General features: G+C 43.0%; 1 protein-coding gene across 5 annotated transcripts in view; it reads left to right on the top strand.

The window, feature by feature from the left end:
• The first annotated feature begins 267 nt into the window (after positions 1-267).
• Positions 268-25,604, top strand: part of OPHN1 (oligophrenin 1) — a 386,455-nt gene continuing 361,118 nt past the window's right edge. Inside the window, exons 1-2 of one of the 5 annotated variants that reach the window (XM_003816906.6) lie at positions 268-1,037; positions 1,181-1,338. In XM_003816906.6, coding sequence (XP_003816954.2) covers positions 1,185-1,338 — 154 coding nt within the window. In that variant the 5' untranslated portion in view covers positions 268-1,037; positions 1,181-1,184. Of the gene's footprint in view, positions 1,038-1,180; positions 1,339-25,604 lie in introns of those variants that run through there. The other 4 variants (XM_014343473.4, XM_008970014.4, XM_003816905.5 and 1 more) reach the window with 4 other exon arrangements.

Raw genomic sequence — 25,604 nt, 5'->3', positions numbered from 1 at the left:
AAAGAAAGAGGAAAAGAAGTTGGTAGGTCCGAAGGAGGCTGGAAAGAGGGGAAGGCAAAAGAATACACAACCCAGCCGAATCATGGGAAGTGAGAGATGGCTTCCTGCAATCTAGTCTTGCGGGTTCTTGCTCTAGTTTCGGAAACTTCCCCCGCAGAGTCCAGCGCCGCGCACCTGCCCCTTGGGGCCGGTCCCTGCTCAGGAGCCTGCGGCAGGCTGGGAATGCCGTTCTGGGAGAGCAGCCTCCCAGGCGGGGTGGTGGGGAGACTGCAGGGAGGAGTCTTGGGGAGTGCAAACGGAAAGACTACATCTCCCAGGCCGCCACGCTTTCCAGCTGGAGTCCTAGGGCGCTGACTGCTCCCCAGTTTCCGTAGGGAAGCGCTGGGCTACCGCGGCTATTGTGCGTCGCGCTCTCGCCCTCCTCTTCCCGCTGCAGTGTCTATGGAGCGAGGCTACGTTTCATTGCCGCCCTGGCTTAACCCTTCCGGCGCCTAAAAGGACGGCCGGCCGGCCGGCTCCCTTGCACCAGGAAGAAGTCTTAGCAGCCAGCGGGCCCTGGTCAGGAAACTCTAAGGTACAAGGAAAACAGTTGAGGAAGGAGCCAGAGCGCTCCGGTTTGGTCCTCGGGCTTCGCTGGGGCGGGGCGCAGGCGTTGGCTTTAAGAAAGGGGAGGGGACAGTGCAATCCGGGTTGCCCGCGGAGTTCGGCGAAGGAAGTCTTCCGCTCGCTCGGGAGCGAGGAGCCTGTAGAGAGGCTGTTCCCAGCTCCAGCTCTAACCTCGCCTACACCTTGGGCGGGCCCAAGTGTCACGTTTGCAATTGCTCAGGAAGGATCCGGCCCGTCTCCGGAGGCAAGTCGGGCTGCGGTTTTTGCTGCTTATCTGGGAAGGCGATGCCTAAGGGGCATGCTGCTTGCTAGGCAGCACACTGCCGGGATCCGACTGCGATAGTTAGCTCTCCCTGGCCCTGAAGCCATCGCCGGGGCGCCTGTTCTCTGTCTGGACCAGCCAGCGCTCCTCAGGAGTCTCATTGAAACAGGTACCTGTCCTCCAAAGGGACGGAGGCTATGAGCTTCCTTAAGCGGGTCGCGCGCTCAGTCCGTCCCCTCTACTTCCTCTACTGTGCCATTGATGCTCTCGGTCTTTGTGTCTTTCCCCTTTCCCCCTACTCCCGGCCATCAGAACCATGGGTCATCCCCCGCTGGAGTTCAGCGACTGCTACCTGGACAGCCCCGATTTCCGCGAGAGGCTCAAGTGTTATGAGCAGGAACTGGAGAGGACCAACAAATTCATCAAAGACGTAATCAAAGACGGCAACGCGCTTATCAGCGCTATGAGAAGTAAGTGCAAGGCTTCGATGAGCTGTTTCTCTGAGCTGGTGTGTCTGGCCTTTAAGCCTTTTCACACCACCAGGGGAAGGGAGATTGCAGGGTGACTCCCAGCCCAGATCTCTGAGGCAAATGGGTTTCCCACACTTGGGGAGTGGAGATAGTAGAAGTGGAAAGTGGTGGATACAACCAGAACTTTGGGCCTTTCCCTTTAGTGGTTTTGACCTTATAAGACGTGATCCGTAGCTGTGCCAGGGACCCTCTTGCTCAGCAATTACCCTTACTTGGCAGATGATTGTTCTTAAGGGACAATCTGCTGTACTGTTAGACATATTCAGCACCCCTGTCTGGGGCAAGGTGACATCCAAGCTGACCAAGGAACTGCCCCAGCACCTCCTAAACAATTGGGGATTAAGGTCAGCAGCTTGAATAATAATTTTGTCCTGGTCTCTGGTTGCTACAGATAAGTGTGGGGGGCAGTAAAAAATTCGCCATGGCAAGTTATTTTTTAAGGAAAGCACCTTTGCCCCAGTGAATTATTTTCTTTATCACACTGAGCTATGGTTTAGGTCAAGGTCAGTCTAAGTTCAGGATTATTGGATGGCTTCACATGCCACTGAATTCTGCTTGAGTGTGGAACAAAGAGCTGCCTACTTAGTCCCTGCCACAAGGGGCCCAGCCCCCAGGGAGTAAAATAGGGATAGGGTCGGGGGCTGCTGGGCTGAAGGAACTTCACCTAGCTTCGCTTTTCCAGTGCTCACAGCTGACTCAGCTGTGGGAAGCTTTCTCCTTCCCCCATTGTGTGTGGAGGTTTTTTTTCTGCTTGTTGGTAGGAGGCTTGGAGTAAAAGAAAGAATAATAAACATCCCCAACGAGAGTGCAGGCAAGCCAACCCTTTATGCCAAAGCATATACACAGAAGAATGGAGGGTAATGATTGGGTGGAGTGATAATTAATTTTTTCTCTTGGCTGAAAGATGATTGTGAAAAATAAAGTCAGAGTCATTGGCAAGTATGTCCTATATGGTTATAACTTTGTTTTGAGTGAATTTATCACCAAATACAGGGTCTAGGACCAGTGTGGCAACCTTCTTAGGCGGATGCAGTCAACCAAGAGCAGGGAGAAAGAAAGATTTGAAAGTGGGAGTGCGAGGCTGGGCGAGGTGGCTCACGCCTGTAATCCCAGCACTTTGGGAGGCCGAGGCGGGTGAATCACCTGAGATCAGGAGTTCGAGACCAGCCTGGCTAACATGGTGAAACCCTGTCTCTACTAAAAATACAAAAAAAAAAAAAAATTAGCTGGGCATGGTGGCAGGCACCTGTAATTCCAGCTACTCAGGAGGCTGAGGCAGGAGAATCACTTGAACCCAGGAGATGGAGGTTGCAGTGAGCCGAGACCGTGCCATTGCACTACAGCCTGGGCAACAAGAGTGAAACTCCATCTCAGAAAAAGAAAAGAAAGTGATAGTGTGTTGGTAACTGCTGCCAGCTGGTATTTCTTGTGCAGCCCTTCTGATTTGCCCTGTGGAGTCTGTGCTTTTCCTTCACATGCTCTCTGCCCACTTTTGGTCAGAATATGTACACTGTCGAAGTTCCTGCAGGTCATTTGATTGTGTTTGATCTTTTAATGGTTTGTCTTATTGTGGCCTGACCAAGAGTAAACTCCTAGTAGTATCTGAAATGCTGATCCTTAAGAGGTTAAGGATATGCAGGTTGTGCTACATAAGTAGAAAGGTGAGAGTTCACGGAAAGGAAAAGGAGGAATGTTTCAGCTTTGTTTTGTTTTGTTTACATCTTACAGTAAACTGCTTGGTGCTGTATCCACAGTAAAACGAATCTCATCATAAGCCCTAGGAACGGAATGGCTTTGTGAAGTGGATGGTAACTAAAAGCATGCTAAAAATCACCAGCTAAGGCATATCAGAGAGATTAAGATTTATAAGAAAAAAAGTAGTTCAATAAAACATGGTGGAAGAGCAAAAGTTTCATAAGCTAGGGGCAAGTAAAGGTTTTTATTCTTTCCTTTTCTTTCTTTTTTTTTTTTTGATTTTTGTTTTTGAGATGAAGTCTTGCTTTGTCGCCCAGGCTGGAGTGCAGTGGCATGATCTCCGCTCACTGCAGCCTGGATCTCCTGGGTTCAAGTGATCCTCCTGCCTCATCCTCCCCAGTACCTAGGACTATAGGCATGTGCCACTGCGCCTGGCTAATTTTTGTATTTTTTGGTAGAGATGGGGTTTCACCACGTTAGCCAGGCTGGTCTTGAACTCCTGACCTCAGGTAATCCACCCACCTTGGCCTCTCAAAGTGCTGGGATTGCAGGGATGAGCCACCACGCCTGGCCTCTTTCCTTCTTTTCTAAGACTCAAAGCGGTAAGAGTCAACAGTTAAGCAGATCTAAAATTTTGCATATGAGCAGAAGATCCAAGAGATATTCTAGATTAGGGGCTCCTTGAAATTTGTGGTAGTTTTCTGTTTCTGAGTATACACAGAAAGCCAAAAATAGGACAGGTAGAAAATAAAACCCAGCAGCTAACCCATTCTCCATTTCTTTCCATTCAATTGCATGGATTCTAAAAGTCTGATTAGCTAGAGGCAAAGGTAGGATGTTTCCTACTGTCTTGACCACAGTGATGTTTATACTCCCACTCTCCTTCCTCACACTGTGCCAGCGGAGCGACTTTCTGAAAGTAGGTAGGGTGGAAGCAAAACAAAGTTATGTTCTTGCTCTGTGTTGAGGAAAAAGGAAAAAGGAACACTGGAATCGGAGTTAGAAGATCAGGATTATGTTCTTGGCTTCTCCATCTTGGGATCTAACACAAATCACTTTTTTTTTTTGTTTTTTTCTGAGACAGAGTCTTGCTTTGTCACCCAGGCTGGAGTGCAGTGGCATGATCGCAGTTCACTGCAGCCATCGCCCCTTGGGTTCAAGTGATCCTCGTGTCTTAGCCTCCCGAGTAGCTGGGACTACAGGCACACACCACCAGATCTGGCTAGTTTTTGTATTTTTAGTAGAGATGGGTTTCACCATATTGGCCAGGCTGGTATCAAACTCATGGCCTCAGGTGATCCATCCACTTTGGCCTCCCAAAGTGCTGGGATTACAGGCATGAGCCACTGCACTTGGTCCCACAAATCACTTTTCATTTTTCTTGTTTTAGAGACAGGGTCTTGCTTTGTTGCCCAGGCTGGAGTACAGTGGCACAATCATAGCTCACTGTCACCTCTAATTCCTGGGCTCAAGTGATCCTCCCACCTCAGTCTCCCCAGTAGCTGGACTCCAAGTACACACCACCATGCCTGGCTAATTTTTAATTTTTTTTAGAAACTGGGTCTCACTGATCTCGCCCAGGCTGATCTGGAATTCCTGGGCTCAAGCAAGCCTCCCACCACGGCCTCTCAAAGTGTTGGGATTATAGGCGTGAGTCACCACACCCAGCCAAATCACTTTTTTTTGGAGACAGAGTCATGCTCTGTTGCCCGAGCTGGAGTGGAGTGGCATGATCTCAGCTCACTGCAACCTCCGCCTCCCGGGTTTAAGCAATTCTCGTGCCTCAGCCTCCTGAGTAGCTGGGATTACAGGCACCTACCACCACGCCCAGTTAAATTTTGTATTTTTTTTAGTAGAGACGGGGTTTTGTCTTGTTGCCCAGGCTGGTCTTGAACTCCTGAGCTCAGGCAGTCCGCCCCCCTTGGCCTCCCAAAGTGCAAGAATTACAGGCATGAGCCACCGTGCCTGGCCCCAAATCACTTTTACTTCGTCTGTAAAATCGGGGTAATTATACCCACCTCCCAAGATTGTTGTGAGGCTCGAAGAAATTAATGGATTATGAAAATGATCTGTAAATGGAAATAGCTAAACAAAGTTGTTGATAATACATCTTCGGATTCTTAATATATCTGTTGGTGAATGTGTCATTTTCTGTAGGTTTCTGAAGGGAAATGCATAAGCAGAAGTAGTTGGAACTCCTCTTGCTTAAATGTGATCTCTTCATAATTGTTGAAGTGCAAGGTGATTATAACTTAAACTAATGGAAAATAAAAATACCATCCCTCTGAAAGGTGACTATATTGCCAACTTTTCTGTTTGTCCTTTATTTTTATGTTGGTAGCTTCAGTCCCCAATGTTGTTTGAATATTTGCTAAGCCCTGAGGCTAGGCATTATTCAGAACAAGCGATGTGGCCCCTGCTCATATCACAAAGCAGCATGACACATCTAATAAGTGTTATATATAGTTAGCGAATGCATACTATTCATTCAATACATACTTGGACACATACCGTGTTCAAGTCATTGTTCTTGGAGCTGTCAGGCATACAGAATGAGTCACAGATGGATACTGCTTTCAAGAGGTTCTTAGGCTGGTGGGAGAGACAAGACGTGGATAGAAATGAGTGTCATATAAGGTAGTAGATACAGATGAGAGCCATAAAAATGGGAACAGGTGGACCTGATGATATATGACATGAGAGGGAAAGCTGATTTCCCAGTAGGAGCACAAGGGAGAAGCCAAGGAGGAAGCACCATCAGAGTTGGGTAGAATTAATAACACTATCACTTGTTTAGCTGTTCCCATGTGTCAGGCGTTACATCTTGTAACAGATTTTTGAGATAAGGATTATTATTCCCATTTTTTAGATGAGGAAACTGAAGTTCAGATGAGTTAAATAACTTTCTCAACTAGTAAGGGCAAGTGTCTGAATTAGAACCTAGACCTGACTCTAAAGGCCCTGCTTATCCTACTACATGACACTATTCAGGACAGGGCATTTCATGTAGCGGGAGTGACACAGAATATAAAGGGGACAGCAAATAATTTGAGTCATCTGGGGTATAGGCAACAGAAAGGGAGGTTTGGGCTCCTGAGGAGCTGGATTACAGGTACACGCCACCATGCCCAGCTAATTTTTGTATTTTTAGTAGAGACAGGATTTCACCATGTTGGCCAGGCTGGTCTCGAACTCCTGGCCTCAAGTGATCCACCAGCCTCAGCCTCCCAAAGTGCTGGGATTACAGGCGTGAGCCACCACACCCAGCCTACATTCTTATTTTTTTTTTAATTGTGCTAGCTAAATAAAACATTTTCATAGGCCAGATTCAATCAGGTTGCAACCCCTGAGCTAGATGATACAACTCTACAAGTCTGGCTCTTGGACTCTAATGGGCTAGGAAAATAGAGGATGACAGTCTTCAGATAGGGGCTTTCCTGGGGAAGCAACAATGGATACTCTTTGCAAATGAGCAGAGGCGAAATGATGGTATAATGGGACAAAACCCTGGACATGGCATCTAGATACCTGAGTAAGGTGCTGGTTCTGTTACTAATGGGATCTGTGACCTTGATAAGCGATTTCACTGGGACTCCAGGGTCTGTGGCTTTACAAAGATGGGGCTGGGGTGGGAGGTTTATAAACCCACTTTGAGCTCTAACATTCTATGACTTACTATGTTTTGCATGGCATATTATAGTTTCATGATTTGAGAAAGGAATGACTAACCCAATTACAGGACCTTATTTTACGCTTACATAAAATTTCACATTATTTTAGTGTAAATGACAGTATTTAATTTAACAAAAAATTAAAACAGAATTTTTTTTTTTGTTTTTTGTTTTTGAGACAGAGTTCACTGTGTTGCCCAGGCTGGAGTGCAGTGGCGCAATCTCGGCTCACTGCAACCTCCGCCTCCGGGGTTCAAGTGATTCTCATGCCTCAACCTCTCAAGTAGCTGGGACTACAGGCGCATGCCACCATGCCCATGCTAAGTTTTGTAATTTTTTTTTTTTTTTTTTTAGTAGAGATGGGGTTTCACCATGCTGTCCAGGCTGGTCTCGAACTCTCGACCTCAAGTGATCTGCCTGCCTCAGCCTCCCAAAGTGCTGTGATTACAGGCGTGAGCCGCTGTGCCTGGCCTAAAAGAGAATTTCTAAATACCCTTTTCCAAACCAAGGATAATGTGCTTTATAAGTATGTTTTTGTTTTTGTTTTTTTTTTGTTTTAAGAGACAGAGTCTCACTCTGTCACCCAGAGTGGCATACTTTTAAGTACAGTGGCACCATCATAGCTCACTGCAACTTCGAACTCCTGGGCTCAAAGGATCTTCCGGACTCAGCCTCCTGAGTAGTTGGGACTACAAGCACACACTACCAATCTTAGCTAACTAATTTTTTTTTTTTTTTTTTTTTGGAGAGATGCGGTCCTGCCATGTTGCTCAGGTTGGTCTTGAACTCCTGGGCTCAAATGTTTTTTCCACCTCAGTCTCCCAAAGTGTTGCCATTATAGGTGTGAGCCATCACGCCCAGCCTCTGTGTATGTATATATATATATATAAAAAACAGATGTCAGAAAAAAAATATATCACTAAACCCACATATATACGTGCACAACCACACATACATAGGCTCTCTTGGACTAATGAAAACTCATGTTTTTTTTGTTGTTGTTGAGACAGTCTTACTCAGTCACCTAGGCTGGAGTGCAGTGGTGCCATCTCGGCTCACCGCAACCTCCACCTCCTGGGTTCAAGCGATTCTGGTGCCTCAGCCTCCCAAGTAGCTGGAATTACAGGCGTGCGCTACCACGCCCAGCTAATATTTGTATTTTTAGTAGAGACGGGGTTTCACCATGTTGGCCAGGCTGGTCTCGAACTCCTGACCTCAAGTGATCCACCCATCTCGGCCTCCCAAAGTGCTGGGATTACAGGCGTGAGACACTGTGCCCAGCTGAAAACTTATGTTTTAAAAGAATCCAGGGTCGGGCTTGGTGACTCACGCCTGTAATCCCAGCACTTTTGGAAGCCAAGGCGGGTGGGTCGTTTCAGTCTAGGAGTTTGAGACCAGCTTGTGTAACATGGCGAAACCTTGTCTCTACAAAAAATATGAAAAATTAGCTGGGCATGGTGGTGCGTGCCTGTAGTCCCAGTTACTCAGGGGGCTGAGGTGGGAGGATTGCTTGAGCCCTGGAGGCAGAGAGGTTACAGTGAGCAGAGATCACTCCACTGCACTCCAGCCTGAGCTACAGAGTGAGACCCTGTCTCCCTCTCTAAAAAAAAAAAAAAAAAAAAAAAAAAAGAATCCAGTCCAGGTGCATTGGCTCAAGCCTATCTCAAAAAAAAAAAAAATCCAAAAGATGCATTCAGTACTCTAAATGTACATAAAATTGATAAAGTAGAAATAATTCTATAGTTTTAATAACTCAATCTTAATTTTTTTAAAAAGGTCACTGTCTTACATTCTTTGCTTTTAAAGTTAGAGTTTTAGATGTTTACATTAAGGTCACCTTTTGGGGTACCTTTGCAGCTTTCACTTTGGCAACCGGAGCACCTATCTGGTGAGTGGTTGCTTTCCTGGAAGGATGGGTTGATTCCAATTCTGCCACTAGCTAGCTATATGACTTTAAACATGTCTTTAGTTTTGTCGGTCTCAGTTTTCCCATTTTATAAAATTAGAGGCTTGGTCAATAATATTTACGGTTCTTTCTGGTTTTATTATTTTGTTTTCTGGCTACCACCATGCTAGTCAAATAGTCAAACAATGTGAATTGATTCTATCATAAACTTCAGGAGCCAATTCATCTTCACTCTGGGAGAATAGGCAAAGGGAAAATCCAAGTAGTATGTCCAGCATGAGTAGATGACTTGCTGACCTACTTGACTATCCTCTCATTGAATGCTTCTTGGTAGGTCTCCACCTGATTCCCTTCAGTTCTGTTCTGAATAGCTCTATACTGAGGGACCCCAAAGCTTTTAATCCCTTTGGGATGGGTGTAGTGCCATGGTGTGCGGGAGGAGTTGGTGATATAATATGCATTCTCGCTCAGCAGGTATCTTGTCATTTTCCCAGTGATATTTAATCAGTGCCTCTGAGCACATGGAGTTATTTTACATCTTCTCCAGAGTAACTCAGATCAATATAATGGGTATGTCATTTGGTACTGCTGTTAGTATTAATAGATGTGAAGCAATGCTAAATGGAATTTGACAGAGGTGATATATTGCCATATTCATTGGAGTTCCTCACAAGACCAGATTCCAGAGTAGCTGGACTGTGGCTGCTGTGGGAACTAGGATTGAAAAGTGAACCAAGCCAACCTTTCAGTGTGTCCATTTATAAGAAACTATTCTTATTTGGGGGTAGAAGATGGTGCCAGGCTGGGGTAGGGAAGATTTTAGCTTGACTTGCCTGTTAAGAAAAGTTTTCCAATCAGACTCTAGAGTGATGAAGGAACTTTACCTTTCAGCCTCATTTTTATAGCCTTATTTTTTTTAAGCATAGCCAAAACCTTTTGTTTAATCTGGCATCTGTTTCTCTAATCAGTTACTACAGAAATTTCCTAAAAGCCTATGAGGATCTGGAAAGTTACACACTTTTCCATGGGAGTACCCTGGAAATCTTGAGCTGATTTTATTTTCTAGTGGAGTGGAAGGCCCTCATGATCCTTTACCAGGCTTGTATCAAGTGCTAAACCTTGGGCAATGTAAAGGCAATTCAGTTTAATTCAAGAAGGTTTTACTAAGCACCTACTATGTGTCAGGTACTGTCCTGGAAACTGGGGATACAGTGGTGAATAAGAATACTATAGACTCTGCCCTTTTGGAACATATGTTAAATATCAAATTACCCTCTTAAATAATTAATTACAATTGTGAGAAGAGTATGAAGAGGAAATTCAGTGTGTGATTTTATTTTTATTTTTATTTTTATTTATTTATTTATTTATTTTGAGATGGAGTCTAGCTCTGTTGCCCAGGCTGGAGTGCAGTGGCACGATCTTGACTCACTGCAACCTCCGCCTCCTGGGTTCAAACGGTTCTCCTGCCTCAGCCTCCTGAGTAGCTCGGATTATAGGTGTCTGCCACCATGCCCGGCTAATTTTTGTATTTTCAGTAGAAACGGGGTTTCACCATGTTGGCCAGACTGGTGTCGAACTCCTGACCTCAGGTGATCAGCCCACCTCGGCCTCTGAAAGTGCTGGAATTACAGGCGTGAGCCACCATGACTGGCCCATAGTAGAATTATTTATAATGGCCAAAAAGTGGAAACAACCTCTAAATGTCCATCAACTGAAAAATGGATAAATAAAAGGTAGTATAGACATACAATGGAATAGTATTTGGCAATAAAAAGTAATGAAGTACTGATACATGGTACAATAAGGATGAACTTTGAAAACCTTAGGATAAGTGAGAAAAGTGTTATAAATGACTACCTATTGTTCATGATTCCTTTCATATGAAATGTCCAGATAAGCAGATCTATTAGAGAGAGTATCAGGTTAGTGATTGCTAAGCTGGAGGGTTGGAATGTATTGGGACTGCTAATGGGTAAAGGGTTTCTCTTTGGGGTCATGAACATTTTTTAAGATTGGATTGCAGTGATGGTTGTACAGCTCTGTGAGCCATTTTATGGTGTGTGAGTCGTATCTCAGAGCTGTTTAAAAAAAAAAAAACATTGTGTTTGGAGAAACAGGTGACAGGCGCTTGTCTTATATACCTACATCTTCCTTTAGCTCTATCTTATAGAACATCAGACCTGGAAGGTTGTTTAGAAAGCTACACATCTATGGCTGGGCGCGGTGGCTCATGCCTGTAATCCCAGCACTTTGGGAGGCCGAGGCGGGCAGATCACGAGGTCAGGAGATCGAGACAATCCTGGCTAACACGGCAAAACCCTGTCTCTACTAAAAATACAAAATATTAGCTGGGCGTGGTGGCGGGCGCCTGTAGTCCCAGCTACTCAGGAGGCTGAGGCAGGAGAATGGAGTGAACCCAGGAGGCGGAGCTTGCAGTGAGCCGAGATCGAGCCATTACACTCCAACCTGGGCAACACAGCGAGACTCCGTCTCAAAAAAAGAAAAAAAAAAAAAAAAAAAAGAAAGCTACACATCTACTCCACTGGGTTTATATGTAGGGAAAAGAAAGTCAAGACAGAGAGTTACTTCTCCAGAGACCTAGAGCTAGAGTCGGAATTGTGACCAGAATCAGATTTCCTGGTTTCCCTTTCCAAGGCCTTTTCTTTTCTTTTCTTTTCTCTTTTCCTTTCCTCTTTCTCTTTCTTTCTTTCTTTCTTTTTCCCTCCCTCCCTCCCTCTCTCTCTTTCTTTCTTTCTTCCCTTTCCCTTTCTTCTTTCATCCATCCATCCCTCCTTCCTTCCTTTCTTTCTCTTTCTTTCTCTTTCTTTCTTTCTTTTTCTTTCTTCCCTTTCCCTTCTTCTTTCCTCCCTCCCTCCTTCCTTCCTTTTTCTTTCTTTCTTTCTCTCTCTCTCTTTTTCTTTTCTTTTTCTTTCTTTCTTCCCTCCCTTCTTTCTTTCCTCCCTCCCTCCCTCCTTCCCTTCTTTCCTTCTTTCTTTCTTTTTCTTTCTCTCCCCCTCTCTCTCTTTCTGTCTTTCCTCATTGCAACCTTGAATCCCAACCCCAAGCGATACTCCCACCTCAGCCTCCCAAGTAGCTGGGACCACAGGCACGTGCCACCATGCCTGGCTAATTTTTAAATTTTTTGTAGCGATGGGATTTTGTTGTCTTGTTGCCCAGGGTGCTCTCAAACTCCTGGGCTCAAGCGATCCTCCACCTCAGCCTCCCAAAGTGCTGGGTCCAAGGCTCTTTCTGCAAGCAGGTAGCTTGCATTTCAACTGTCTTGATGTTCTTTATCGGGGCTAGGGGTGCTTTTGTTTGAAATGACCCAGATGGCAGCAAAAATTGCATTAGTGGAAGGTTTCTTTTCAGTATTTCCTCCCCATTAGGGCTAGGATCAGGTGATTTCCCTGTTGAGCAATCTAGCTCAGTTTAATTAGGGTCTGGTTGTGTTCTGTTTCCTTTGTCATAGAATAATGGCAATACATCTTGGTGGTGTGATACCTGTCCTCTTTGTTTTCTGCCCCAAGAGCCTACACCAGCTGGTTGAGCAGTTCCCAAAGTCTCCCCTCTTTGCTCATCTGTCGACCTCTTAGGGCAAACACAGCTGCTTTTCATGTAGTGAGTAGTATATATTGGGAAACGTGTGGCATTGCTAACGAGTGACAAAGTCCTTCCCCATATTATTTTTATCCTAAGGCAGCTTGGAATTTTTCACAAGTGGTGAGCAGTAAGTCCAGCACTATAGTGCCATATGAGGAACTCCAAGGCAGTTCTTTACAAAAGGTTTTCATTAAGGACTTCCCAGAAGCAGGAGGGCCACACTTCAACTTCCAACTCTTTCCAGAGCCAGGCTGTCGTGGAAAAGCTTTTCTCTGTGATTGGAAAAATATATATTATGTATGTGGCAATTGACAGCTGGAGACTAATCTTGAATTCATCCATCCTGAATTCATTAGGTGGGAGGAAGAGGGTGGGTAATAAGGCATTGAGGTGTTTTATAGCTGCCCCTTACAACTTTTGTTGAGTACAGAAAAAAAACAAAAAACAAACCTGGAGCATTGTAAAGAAAATGCCTCTGCCACCATCATCACTATGCTGAATTTCTTTTGCTCTAAAACATGGGAAATATTGATTTTTTTCCCTGTTTGGTTGATGTGGAGAGGTTTGTCTTCTAGAATCCATGCCCAGTATTTGAGGGATTATGGGGATGATTGTTCTGTAATGGCATTAAATGGGAAAGCTAGGGGTAGCTAGTGTGCTAATTGGGTAACAACTCAGCCAGGGATTGGATAACAATGAAAGCAGAGTAGAAGGGGAGGGAAAGCTGGGGCTTCTTGGAATTTTGTTTGCTTTTGCTTTGTGAAGAGCAGATGCTATTTGTATTTAACAATTTCCTTTTCTTTGACTAATCGGCAGTATCTTGCTGGAATTGGACTCAGAGTTCGAGGGGCCTTTTCAACATTTCATTTAATGCCTTCATATTTCAGATGAGGAAACCGAAGCCTATGAGGGGTGTTCCTTGTCCAAGGTCACAGAGCCAGTTAGTCACAAAATCAGTACTGAAACCAATAATCGGTCCTACTGTGCTTCATGAAAACAGTTTCTACCCTTCAGGAACTCTCTTTGCTGAGACTGTGATTTTTTTTTTTTTTTTTTTCTGTTGAGAATCACTTTCAGCTTGTGAAAGAAAGAAAAGAGTTGTTTTTTCTTCAATGCATCTTGCCAAGAATGCACGTTCAGTGTCAGCCTGAAGGCAGCCAAGCATTTTACAGACCTGCAGGAATGAAGTAGGGGAAGGTTCAGGGAGTCTGAAGTTACTTCTGGAGTTTTTCTGGTTAGCCTTTGCCTAGTAGGAGCTTGATAAAAATAGAAGATCAAGAGACAGACCTTCTATAATAGATCTTTCCCCCAAATATGTGAAATCTATAGAATCCATTTATGAATGAGGAAGAAGCAACTCTAATACAAATTGAGTTGGGTTTTAGGATGTGGATATATAGGTAGATGTAGGTATAAACTGCCATTTGCAAAGCTCTTTACAGTATACCAGGCACTTTAACATACATTCTATAACTAAACAGGGAAGAAATGTGTTAAATTACCTCCAATTTATAGATGAGGAAACTAAGATTTAGAGAACCTAGGTACTTCCCTAAGATTGCATAGCTAGTCAGTAGTTGAGCCAAGACTTAGATTTTCTGTGTATTCTTTCCACGGTTCCCCATTGTTTTTATTCCCTTTAGTGATGAAAGAGAATATAAGTGCTGTACAGAAGAATACACAGTTCAGAAAGTAGAAGTGTCAAGAAGACATCTGGGGCCTTCTGTAGAGAAACGGAAGTAGCCGTCTGTACACATACCCATAGGAAGTGGTGGCCATTAGAAAAGGTTTGAAAGCTGGAGAACAGCATTAGAGAAGTGGGTAGCTGACAGGGCTGAGACACCTGAGCTTGTGGTAAGAATTTCTATGTGCTATTCTGTGAAGGCTGCTGAGGAAGACAGTCCAGACCAAGGTAGATGTCTTTAAAGGAGAATTGCCTGAAGCCAGTGAGGTGGTTAAAAAAAATTGGGGAAGATGCATATTGGTGATAAAGGAGGGAGTAACCTTGGGCATTTTTCATTACGTTTTTAGGGTGGAAAAAAACTAGAAAATTATAAAGTAGTGGTGGGGCGTGGTGGCTCACGTCCATAATACCAGGACTTTGGGAGGCCCAGGTGGGGCAGATTGCTGGAGCTCAGTAGTTCGAGACCAGCCTGGCCAACATGGTGAAATCCTGCCTGTACAAAAAATATAAAATTTAGCCAAGTATGATGGCGCTCACTTGTAATCTCAACTACTCAGGAGGCTGAGGTGGGAGGATGGCTTGAGCCCAGGAGGCAGAGGTTGCAGTGAGCCGTGATCACGCCACTGCACTCCAGCCTGGTCGACAGAGCCAGACCTTGTCTCAAAAAAAAAAAAAAAAAAATTGTTAAGGAGTTAAGAAAGAGGAAAAGTAGGATGGTATTTTATAGACCACTTGCTTTTTTATTCTAGAAGTTTCATAGATGGTGCAGACATCATTTAGCCCAAGTTACCTGTGAATGTTGAGTTTGGGGATGATTGTTCTGTAATGGTACTAAATGGGGAAGTGCGGGGTGCCAGTGTGCTAATTGGGTAACAACTTAGCCAGGAATTGGATGGCCACGCTAGCAGAGTAGCAGAGGAGAGAAAGGCCATAATCCCAGCACTTTGGGAGGCCGAGGCGGGCAGATCACTTGAGGTCAGGAGTTCGAGACCAGCCTGGCCAACATGGTGAAACCCCTGTCTCTACTAAAAATACAAAAAAAAAAAATTAGCTGGGCATGGTGGCAGGCACCTGTAATCCCAGCTACTTCGAAGGCTGAGGCAGGAGAATCGCTTGAACCCGGGAGGCGGAGGTTGCAGTGAGCCGAGATTGCACCACTGCACTCTAGCCTGGGTGACAGAGAAAAACTCCATCTCAAAAAAACAAACAAACAACAACAACAAAAAATTAAAAAAAAAAGAAGTGGAGGGAAAGCTGGGGCTTCTATCTTGCTTGGAACCAGTTTCATCCTTAAACGGAGTTGTGTGTTTGTAGTGATACCACACATAATACTTCGTAAAAATAATCACAGTATAATTTCCTTCTTAATATTTTTCAGTTCAACAACAGTTTCACCTATGATCTCGATTTGATCTTTACAACAACCCTTTGAACTAATCAGGCAGGGCATTATTAGTGCTCTCAGACAGGTGAAGTCACCAAGGGCAGATAATGGTCCCTTGTTTTACAGATGAGGAAATTTAAATTCAGAGAAGTTATTTGCTCAAAATTGTTCCACTAGTGTGTGGCAAGTTGGGATTCAAACCCAGATCTTCTGGCTCCTAGAGGTGGAAAATTTTTTACTATATTATGATGTATTATAGAAGGAGGTCAATGGTTATGCCTTGCAGGGTGCGTTTGGGAAGTCTGCGTCTCTGGGCCTTCCTGTATGGTGTCTTGCCATTGTAGTTACCTGATTCTCCCTGATGTCTGTCCCAGCTGGCCTGGCTTTGTATTGAGCCTCTCCTCCTAATACCATCTTTGCACACAGCTCAGTCTCTGTAAAACCCTGTCATGTGTCCTCCTCGGGGTTGCTTGTGTCTGCCAGTATCTCCTTTTCCCTCTAGGACCTGAGGAAGCCCTCTTAGAGACCTTGCCTTATTGTGCATTGTTTTTAAAATTGCCCTCCTAGCCAGCCATCCCTGCTCTAATGATTCACCTTCAAACTGTGATTTCAAGTCTTTTGGATCTTCTTATGCCATGTGTTAGGCAGCCTCTGACATTCAGAGGGGCTCATAAATATAGGTATGCTATGGTAGTATATTTAGGACCAGTTCTTTTGCCTCCTTCTTACCCATATGCCTTTAATCAGCTTCTGCTCCTCTGGCAATATGGGCATAATTGGCATGTGTTTTCAGCAGAGCTCATTATAGAGATTTCCATTGCAGCAGGCAATTTTGTACAAGCCCCTGTCTGACATTATTACCAAAGCTATTGCCGTTGTTTTGTCAGGTCTAACAAGTCCAGCAAGATCTGGCTGATTGAAGCATTCATTGAATTGGCCACTGGGCAAGGAGGCGGTTGCTTGGCAGTTCTTCTCTTCAGGGAGGGTTTCCTTTTTTAGTAGCAGTCTTACCTCTAAGGAGTCAGCAGCCCCCTTTAGAACTGGCTTTCCCAAAGTGTGTTTCCCCACCCTTCCACCCAGTGGCTTCCAGTTGTTCTGAAAGCTGCTGGTCAACTGTGCCTTTAATATTTCTAATGGCAGGAGTTAATAATGTGATGTTTAATAGAAAACATGTGTCATCCTATTGGCACACCAGAGAAGGCAGCTCTGGTCTCTCCATTAAACCAGCAAAGATTTTTGTTTTTTAATGGTGATAAGTAGAAATAAGTAGATGGGATACCCACAGGTATCTTTTACTTTGAAGTCTTTTGTAGCTTCTGCTTTTGAGAATAACTGATAGAGGGAAACTTCTTAGCCTTGCACCTTTGCTTTTTGCTCCTTTCCAGAAGTCCTGGGCAGAAGAGAGAGGGGATAAGGAATAGTCACTTGAGGTTGGGCGTGGTGGCTCACGCCTATAATCTCAGCACTTTGGGAGGCCGAATGGGTGGATCACCTGAGGTCAGGAGTTCCAGACAAGCCTGGGCTACATGGCAAAACTCCGTATCTACTAAAAATACAAAAATTAGCTGGGTGTGGTGGCATGCACCTGTAATCCCAGCTATTTGGGAGGCTGAGGCAGAGTTGCTTGAACCCCAGAGGTGGAAGTTGCAGTGAGCCGAGATCGTGCCACTGCATTGCAGCCTTCATGACAGAGTAAGTCTCCATCTCAAAATAAATAAATAAATACATACATACATACATACATACATACATACATACATACATATAAAAAGGAATAGTAACTCGATTTCTCAAGGAGATCTATTTGTAGTAAAGCAGGAGCCAGCATGCTGTGGCTCATGGCCAAATCCTGTCCACCTCCTCTTTTCGTAAATAATGTCTGTTTTCATAAATAACGTTTTATTGGCACATAGCCACACCTATTTGTTTATATATTGTCTGTGACTGCTTTTGCAATAAAATGGCAGAATTGAGTCATTGCAATAGATACAGAATAGCCCTCCAAGACTAAAACAGGCTGTGCAACATTAATTGGCTGTTGTTGGGTGGGGCAGGGCATTGAGTTCCTTAAGTGTTCCTTGGACCTTCTTGTTTGTGTCCAGCTTCTGCTGAGTTTGTGTAGAGAGGTATGCAGGGAAGTGGTTTTGGAAATGACCTATTCCCGCATACATAATGAAAGCTTGGAATGCAGGTTGTGCTATGAGGTGTTTTCCTGTTTGAATGGGCAAAGTGTTCATCATCAGAGATGTATTCCTATTGCCTACCCCGGGGCCTGACACAGTCTCAGTTCTGATCTCAAGAAACTCTCATACAGGGGTTTTGCTTTTCCCAGTGGGCATTCAGAAACACACTGGTTCACTAGCGCAGAAACAGTTCATCCTTTTTGACTGTCTGTCTTTGTGTATTTGGTCACGAACTCCTTTTTCCTCTTTCCCATTATAGATAGTCGATGGGATTTTTCACAAAGCCCTTGAATAGTTTGTATGTGTTTGTTGATTTTGAACTTTGAACTGGTATATATATAATACAAGCACTTTGGGAGGCCCAGGTGGGGCAGATTGCTTGAGTTCAGTAGTTCGAGACCAGCTAGGCCAACATGGTGAAATCCTGCCTGTACAAAAAATGCAAAAATTAGCCAAGCATGGTGATGGTCGCCTGTAATCCCACTACTCAGGAGGCTGAGGTGGGAGGATGGCTTGAGCCCAGAAGGCAGAAGTTTCAGTGAGCTCTCTCTCTCTCTCTCTATATATATATATATATAATTTTTTTTTTTTTGAGACGGAGTCTTGCTCTGTCACCCAGGCTGGAGTGCAGTGGCACGATCTCGGCTCATTGCAACCTCCACCTCCTGGGTTCGAGCAATACTCCTGCCTCAGCCTCCCGAGTAGCTGGGACTACAGGTATTCACCATTACACCTGGCTAATTTTTGTATTTTTAGTAGAGATGGGGTTTCACCATGTTGGCCAGGCTGATTTCAAACTCCTGGCCCCAGGTGATCTGCCTGCGGTGGCCTCCCAAAGTGTTGGGATTACAGGCATGGGCCACCACACCCAGCCTTGAACTGGTATATTAAGCCCTAAAGTGTATTATACAATTGGGTAATATATAAGCAGTCTGAAGCTCCGTTGGCAGAGAAACCCATGGTTTTTGATATGTTATTTGTCATAAGCTAACAGGGACCTTTTTCTCTCTTTGACAGAGTTGGGAAGTTCTTTATTAAAGGGGCGAGACAGCAGTTCCCTTTATAGTTAATAATGATGTAATACACCAAGTAGTGAAGGCTACAGGACAGGAACCACAGAAGTCACCACAGGGCACATTGCCCAGTCAAGCTTTCTCCAACTGGTCAGATAATATTTCACTGAGGTCTAAAGAGAAGAAATGTTATGAACAGGAGCAACTCTCTGCTTCCCTGACTCTTAATTCCTTCTGATTGATTGGTATGATCTTGTTATTTCAGGATGATTATTTTAGTATGATTTAATACAGATTTAAAAAATATGGCAGTTATAAGTTTCTATCTCATGTTATTCATGGTACCTTTTCAAAATGGAGCAATCTGGCCTCCAAAATCTAGCTATAGAGAATAATCACAGGTTCCCATGTGTAAGTAGGGCAAAGAGAATCAGAATTACAATATTAGAAAGAGTCTTGAGAGGTCATGGAGTCAACTCCTCTGCTTCCTAGCCACCTAAATCAGCCAAGACAGACGTGGCTAGAGAAAGAATGGAATTAGATTGTTGCCTTGTAGATGTCTTCCATCTTTAACTCTGTCCTTTTGAGAGCAGTAGAAACTAGTTTGGAAGGGGAAATGCTAACTTTTGGACTGCAGGGCTTTAATTAAGTCTTCTTTTTTTTTATTCTTATGCACCTAAAGAACATTTGGGACTAAAGTGGTTAAAGACATAGTCTTGGTTGAAGTTAGGTTACTGAGCTTAGGTTTCAGCATATTCTCTGTCTAGGAAATTGAGCTCATCAGCAAGTAATGGTAATGGGAAGGCTTAGTACAATGGCATTTAGTTGCCAGAATGACCATTGGCTTGGGAGGCACACAGATCTGGGTTTGAATTCCCTATTTACTATCTGGGTGGCATTTGAACAAGCTATGAACTTCTTAAAGTTTCAGTTTCCTCAATTATAAATGGAGACAGTAATACCAACCTTGGTTATAGAAGGTATACATGAAATAACATATTTGAAAGTAATATACTCTTAATAAATGTTAGTCTCTACTGTTTAAGTATATATTTTAAAAAACATACTTATGACAATGCTTGTGCCATAAACAAACTTAAATTGTAGTAATTAATAACTTAATTGGTGTTTGGATATGGCTTATGACTTGAAAATTCAAGAATATACTTCACAAAGAGAAGAGAAAAGGAATATGAGTGCATATTTCTCATAGTCACACAGCCTTGCCCATATTCCAATGACAGTAAAGTGGGGACTGATCAGAAAGCCTTCTGGGATAGCATATAACAGCAGCCACACTCACCAATAAGGTATTGGTATGCCTGATCCTCTTCTCCTTTTCAGTAATAACCATTTGAGAAAGATTAGCATTGTTATTTATAGTGCTCTTGGGTCTGATGTTATATCATTGTGGTTCTACTGGCACTGAGAAAGGGAACAATCTTTAGTTCTGGTCAATGTGCCTAACATAACTCCTGGCCCTCAGTAGTCTCTAAGTATTTTATTTGAATGAATTAATAAGACCCTATTTTACAGGAGATAAATTGAGACAGAACGGTTAAGTGGCTCATCTAAGGATTAAGAGAGACAGAGTTCTTGTCAATAATGGGACCTGGTCTACTGCCTTGGTTCTTAACACATATTCTTCCCTTTCCAGGCTGTCTTATCCCATGAATATTGTGTAATACACTGTAAAGAGACTTCCTTCCCCCTTATGAGCTGGTGATTTGCTTGTACCTAAATTAAGAGAGTAGGTTAAAGATGCAATGAGAGTGCTTTATGGCAATTCAAAGTATAATGTTTTCTCTAGGATTTCTTTCATTTTGTTTGTTTGTTTGTTGTTTTTTGTAGAGATGGGGGTCTCATTATATTGCTCAGGCTAGTCTTGAACTCCTGGGCTCAAGTGATCCTCCTGCCTTGGCTTCCCAAAGTGCTGGGATTACAGGTATGAGCCACTGAACCTGCCCTATCTAGGATTTCTTAGTTTTTGGAATTGCAACAGAGAGGGATAACCCCTTTTTTGCATGTTTTGTCAGAGCTGAGGTTGAACAAAGGGCCCTGGGTGGGCGTGTGGGGAAGGATAGGTGGTTACGGCATGGATTTTATAGGCAGATGGTGTTGGCTTGGAAGAAAATCACAGTAACGGTAACATGTGGGTGTGGGTGTAGAGGGATATCTTCTTTTCCAGCACCGTATCTTTGAATCTGCCCACCTTCCCCTGAGAATTGGCTTGATGTTGGTTATTCTGATAGACAAAGCTGCAGGGCAGGGCTAATGTACATTAATGGAGATGTGTGTATAAATCATCTCACAGAATACACAGACATCCTCTGTCTCTAGAAAGTTGGCCTCTTTTTGAACTTCTCACTATGTCCTAGTTGTTACAGAAGTAATTTAGAAACCCCAGAAGAAATATATAAATAGGGTCTATTGCATACTGGGCCTGAACAAGCTGGAGAGGAATAATTTCACATTTGATGGCAGGCTATTTTACTTGTTTGTCTTTCTTCTCCCTTTGCTTCCTGCCTTGCTTTGAGTGACTGCAGAAGCTTTTTGTGATTGTAGGGAGCCTTGGCCAATGTGGGAATAGGACCCAGGAATTCAAATTTCTCACCTGACATCTGCAGTACCTTCAGAATGCTTCTGAAACTGATATAAATGAAGAAATACTCCAAAAGATTACTATTGAACAACAAAATAAAAACTTTCACATGATAAACCATATTTAGTCGCATTCTTCCCTTTTCAGGCCCCAAGTATATAGCTGAGATGGGCCTAGTGTCTTTCTTTTTATGTACCATTTTAGGCAAGTTCTTCTCAGTTTATAAATAGACTTTTCATTCTCAACCCTTCTTATGTGGGCAAGAAAAAGGATTTGTTTAATAGAGTCTGATAAATAATTTTTAATTGTTTTAAATTGTGATAAAATATACATAACATAAAGGTACCATCTTAATCATTTTTAAGTCTTTGGTTCAGTGGGATTAAGTACATTCATATTGTTGTATAACCATCACCACCACCCATCTCCAGAACTCTTATCGTCTTGTAAAATTAAAACTATACACGTTAAACTTTAACTCCCCATTCCCAGCTGCCCTCAGCCCCTGGCAACCATTGTTCTACTTTCTGTCTTTATAAATTTGACTACTCTATAAGTGGAAGTACCTCATGTAAAGGAAAGTATACAGTTTTTGGCTGGCCTGCTGTGACTGGTTTATTTCACTTAGCATAATGTTCTTAAGGTTCATCTGAAGGAAACAAAAATATTTCACCTGAAAATATACGTCTTTGTCATATTTTAAGATGACTGTTCAGAGCACCAGTAAACAGAAGTAGCCCTGCAAAGCTGTCTTTTTGGGGACATTTGCAGCTGTAGGGAAAATCTGCACTGATGTAGCCAGGTTTTTTTCTGAGGCCCTCCCTTGTCCAGATCTAGGAAAGATTAACTGAGAGTCTGACACCTATAAAGGTCTGAATAAACATTCACCATCTATTCTCTCTGAGGGCTCTGCCTGTGAAGTTTTATCTATATAACAAGACCACTTCTGCTAGCCAGGCCTCCTCTTCTCCCCCTGTTCTGCCACCATAACCTGATTTTCCACCATAACCTGTTTTTGGCCATGCCTTGAGGGAGTTTCCATTCTTTCTGTAACCTCAAGATGGTATAAAAGCGTCAACCCTATACAAACTCTGGAAGAAAATCTCGGAAAATACCATTATGGACATAGGAACAGGCATAGATTTCATGACAAAGACACCAAAAGCAATTGCAATAAAACAAAAAAATTGACAAATGGGACCTAATTAAGCTAAAGAGCTTCTGTGCAGCAAATAAAACTATCAACACAGTAAACAGACCAGCTACAGAATGGGAGAATATATTTGCAAACTACACATCCAACAAAGGTCTAATATCCAGAATCTATATGGAAGTTAAACAAATTAACAAGCAGGAAACAGACAGTCTTATTAATAAGTGTATAAAGGACACGACTGACACTTTTCAAAAGAAGACATATACGGGGCCAACAAGCCTATGAAAAAATGCTCAGCATCGCTGATTATTAGAGAAACGTAAACCAAAACCACAGTGAGATACCATTTCACCCCAGTCAGAATGGCTATTATTAAAAAGTCAAAAAATAACAGATGCTGGCAAGGTTGTGGAGAAAAGGGATCACTTATACAGTGGTTCAGCCACTTCGGAAAGCAGTTTGGAGATTTCTCAAAGAACTTAGAACAGAACTACCACCATTCGACCCAACAGTCCCATTATTGGGAAATTATTGGGTGAGGGTTGAAAAACTACCTATTGTACTATGCTTATTACGTGGGTGACAAAATAATCTGTACACCAAACCCCCGTGACATGCAATTTAACTATATAATAAACCTGCACTTGTATGCCTGAACCTAAAATAAAAGTTAAAAAAAATAAAAGCACCAGCTACCTTGCCTTTCTTTGAATTCTTATATTTTGTATGATTCCTGTGCACATTAATAAATTGTATGCCTTTTCTCCTATTAATTTGCCTTTTGTCAGTTGATTTTTCAGAGAACCAGCAAGGATGGAGGGAGTTTTCCCTTAGCCCTGATACATCCATCTTGTAACATGTGTCAGAATTTCATTTCTTTTTACGGCTGAAATAATATTACATTATGTGCATATACATTTTGTTTATCCATTCACCTATTGATGGACACTTAGGTTGCTTCCACCTTTTGGCTATTGTGAACAATGCCGCTGTGAATATGAGTGTACAAATACCTCTTTGAGACCTTGGCTTTCAACTCTTTTGGGTATATACCCTGCTATGGTGCGAATGTGTATCCCCAAATGCATGTATTGGAAACTTAATCCCCAATGCAACAGTATTAGGAAGTGTAGACTTTTGGGAGATGTTTAGTAATGAGGCCCCTGAGATGTTTAGTAATGAGGCCCCTGTTATTATCAGTGGATTAATACCCTTATAAAAGGGTTTGATGGAAGAAATTTGTTCTTCCACTTTTTTTTTTTTTTTGGTGGAGTCTCACTCTGTCATCCAGGGTGGAGTGCAGTGGCGCTATCTTGGCTCACTGCAACCTCCGTCTCCTGGGTTCAAGCGATTCTCCTGCCGTAGTCTCCTGAGTAGCTGGGATTACAGGCGTGAACCACTGCACTGGCCTTTTTTGTTGTTGTTTTTTTGCTCTTCGGCCTTCTGCCATGTGAGAACACGGCATTCCTCCCCTATGGAGGCAGTGTCGTCTTGGAAGCAGAGCCTGGACCATCACCAGACACCTAATTTACCGGCACCTTGGTCTTATATTTCCCAGCCTCCAGAACTGTGAGAAATAAATTTCTGTTCTTTATAAATTACTCAGTCTGTGGTAATTTGTTATAGCATCAGAAATGGACTGAGATATATCCAGTAGTGTAATCGCTGTATCATATAGTAATTCTATTTTTAATTTTTTGAATAACTTGATAAATAATTTTAAAGTTTTCTTCAGGATCCATAATATTTGCATGAACTGACTCATAAAAATGTTGGATTTGCTACTTTGATTCAAACCCATGATTCATTCGGCCAGGGGTTTTGTTTTGGACAGTGGCATTAGGAGATAGTTGATGAGAAGAATGATATTGCTTCACACAGTGATTAGATACCCTAGAAGTCCGAATTTCTCTACATCTTGACCTCATATTAATTTTTCTAACTCCTTCTTAAACCTGTTTATAACTCTAACCCACATAAAGGAGTTTCCTAAGTCTACTCAGGAAAATATGACGTTATTTGATTTGTCCTAGAAGTGATTCTTTGAAACTTCAAGAGGAATTTCCAAGTTCTGGTTTTTTAGACTTGCTTAAAAAAGAAAAGTGTATTCACATATCCTTACCTTGTGTGATTTTAAAGATTTGTATTTTCAGCCCTCAGCCCTCAGCCCTCATTCCTCATCTTTGCATACAAAAGAATTGTATTTTTTCTGTTAGCAACCTCACTTAAAAACACATCCCTTGCTTGGTGAGTTTCTTGTCCTCTTTCTGGATCATCTCCAGCAGTCTTATGACATTCTGAACATTGTCCTCAGCATTCTAGGGCATTGCTGAAGCCTATAAAAGAGATTTTGGTCTGCAAAGTTTATAGTCCCCTGCCTAGTGATAATCACCTTATTGTTGGGCCTGGGTTTTTTGGAGACAGTTCACAACTCCTCCTCTCCAGGACTGTAGCCAATAAAATGTTCTCCAGAGATAGGGTACTGACAGATGCTCCTGTGTGTTCATGAGAGTCAGTGTGGCCCAGCAGAAAGCACTGGCCTAGGGTTTATAGAATTAGGATTCTAGTCTTAAATCTTTGCTAACCACGTAATCTTAGGTACAGTTCACCTTTTGGTGCCTCAATTTCCCTATATGTGAAATGGGATCAAGAACACCTACCCTGTTCCCCTCACAAGATTATTCTGAGAATCAAGTGAGATCATGGAAATGAAAGTTCTTTCTAATTAAGTGCTGTATGCCTAGAGGAAATGTCGATTGAGACTTAAAGACTATAGGGTGTATCAAGTAATTTTGCTTTTCTGGCTTAATTTTTTTATTTATAAGCCCATGGATTAGTTGCTAATTATTATTATTATCTTTTTTTGAGACGGAGTCTCGCTCTGTTTCCCAGGCTGGAGTGCAGTAGCACGATCTTGGCTCACTGCAGCCTCCGCTTCCCGAGTTCAAGTGATTCTGCTGCCTCAGCCTCCTGAGTAGCTAGGATTACAGGCACACACCACCACGCCTGGCCAATTTTTGTATTTTTAGTAGAGACAAGGTTCGCCCTGTTGGCCAGGCTGGTCTCGAATTCCTTGCCTCAAGTGATCTGCCCACCTCGGCCTCCCGAAGTGCTGGGATTAGAGGCATGAGCCACTGTGCCTGGCCCAGTTGCTAAGAAGAATAAGTGATTTAACATGCACATCAGTTAGAATATTGTCACTGCTGTTACCTCATTATGTTAATACTACTGGACATTTGAAGGTCAGATTTCTAATAATCTCAATATCCAGAATAAAGCTGGGAGTCTAGAGGCTTGCCTTTCCAAAAA

This window comes from Pan paniscus, chromosome X, assembly GCF_029289425.2.
Source record: "Pan paniscus chromosome X, NHGRI_mPanPan1-v2.0_pri, whole genome shotgun sequence".
In the NCBI taxonomy this organism is placed as follows: Eukaryota; Metazoa; Chordata; class Mammalia; order Primates; family Hominidae; genus Pan; species Pan paniscus.
Note: the sequence above shows the minus strand (reverse complement) of the source record. Positions and strands in the feature narration are given on the sequence as shown.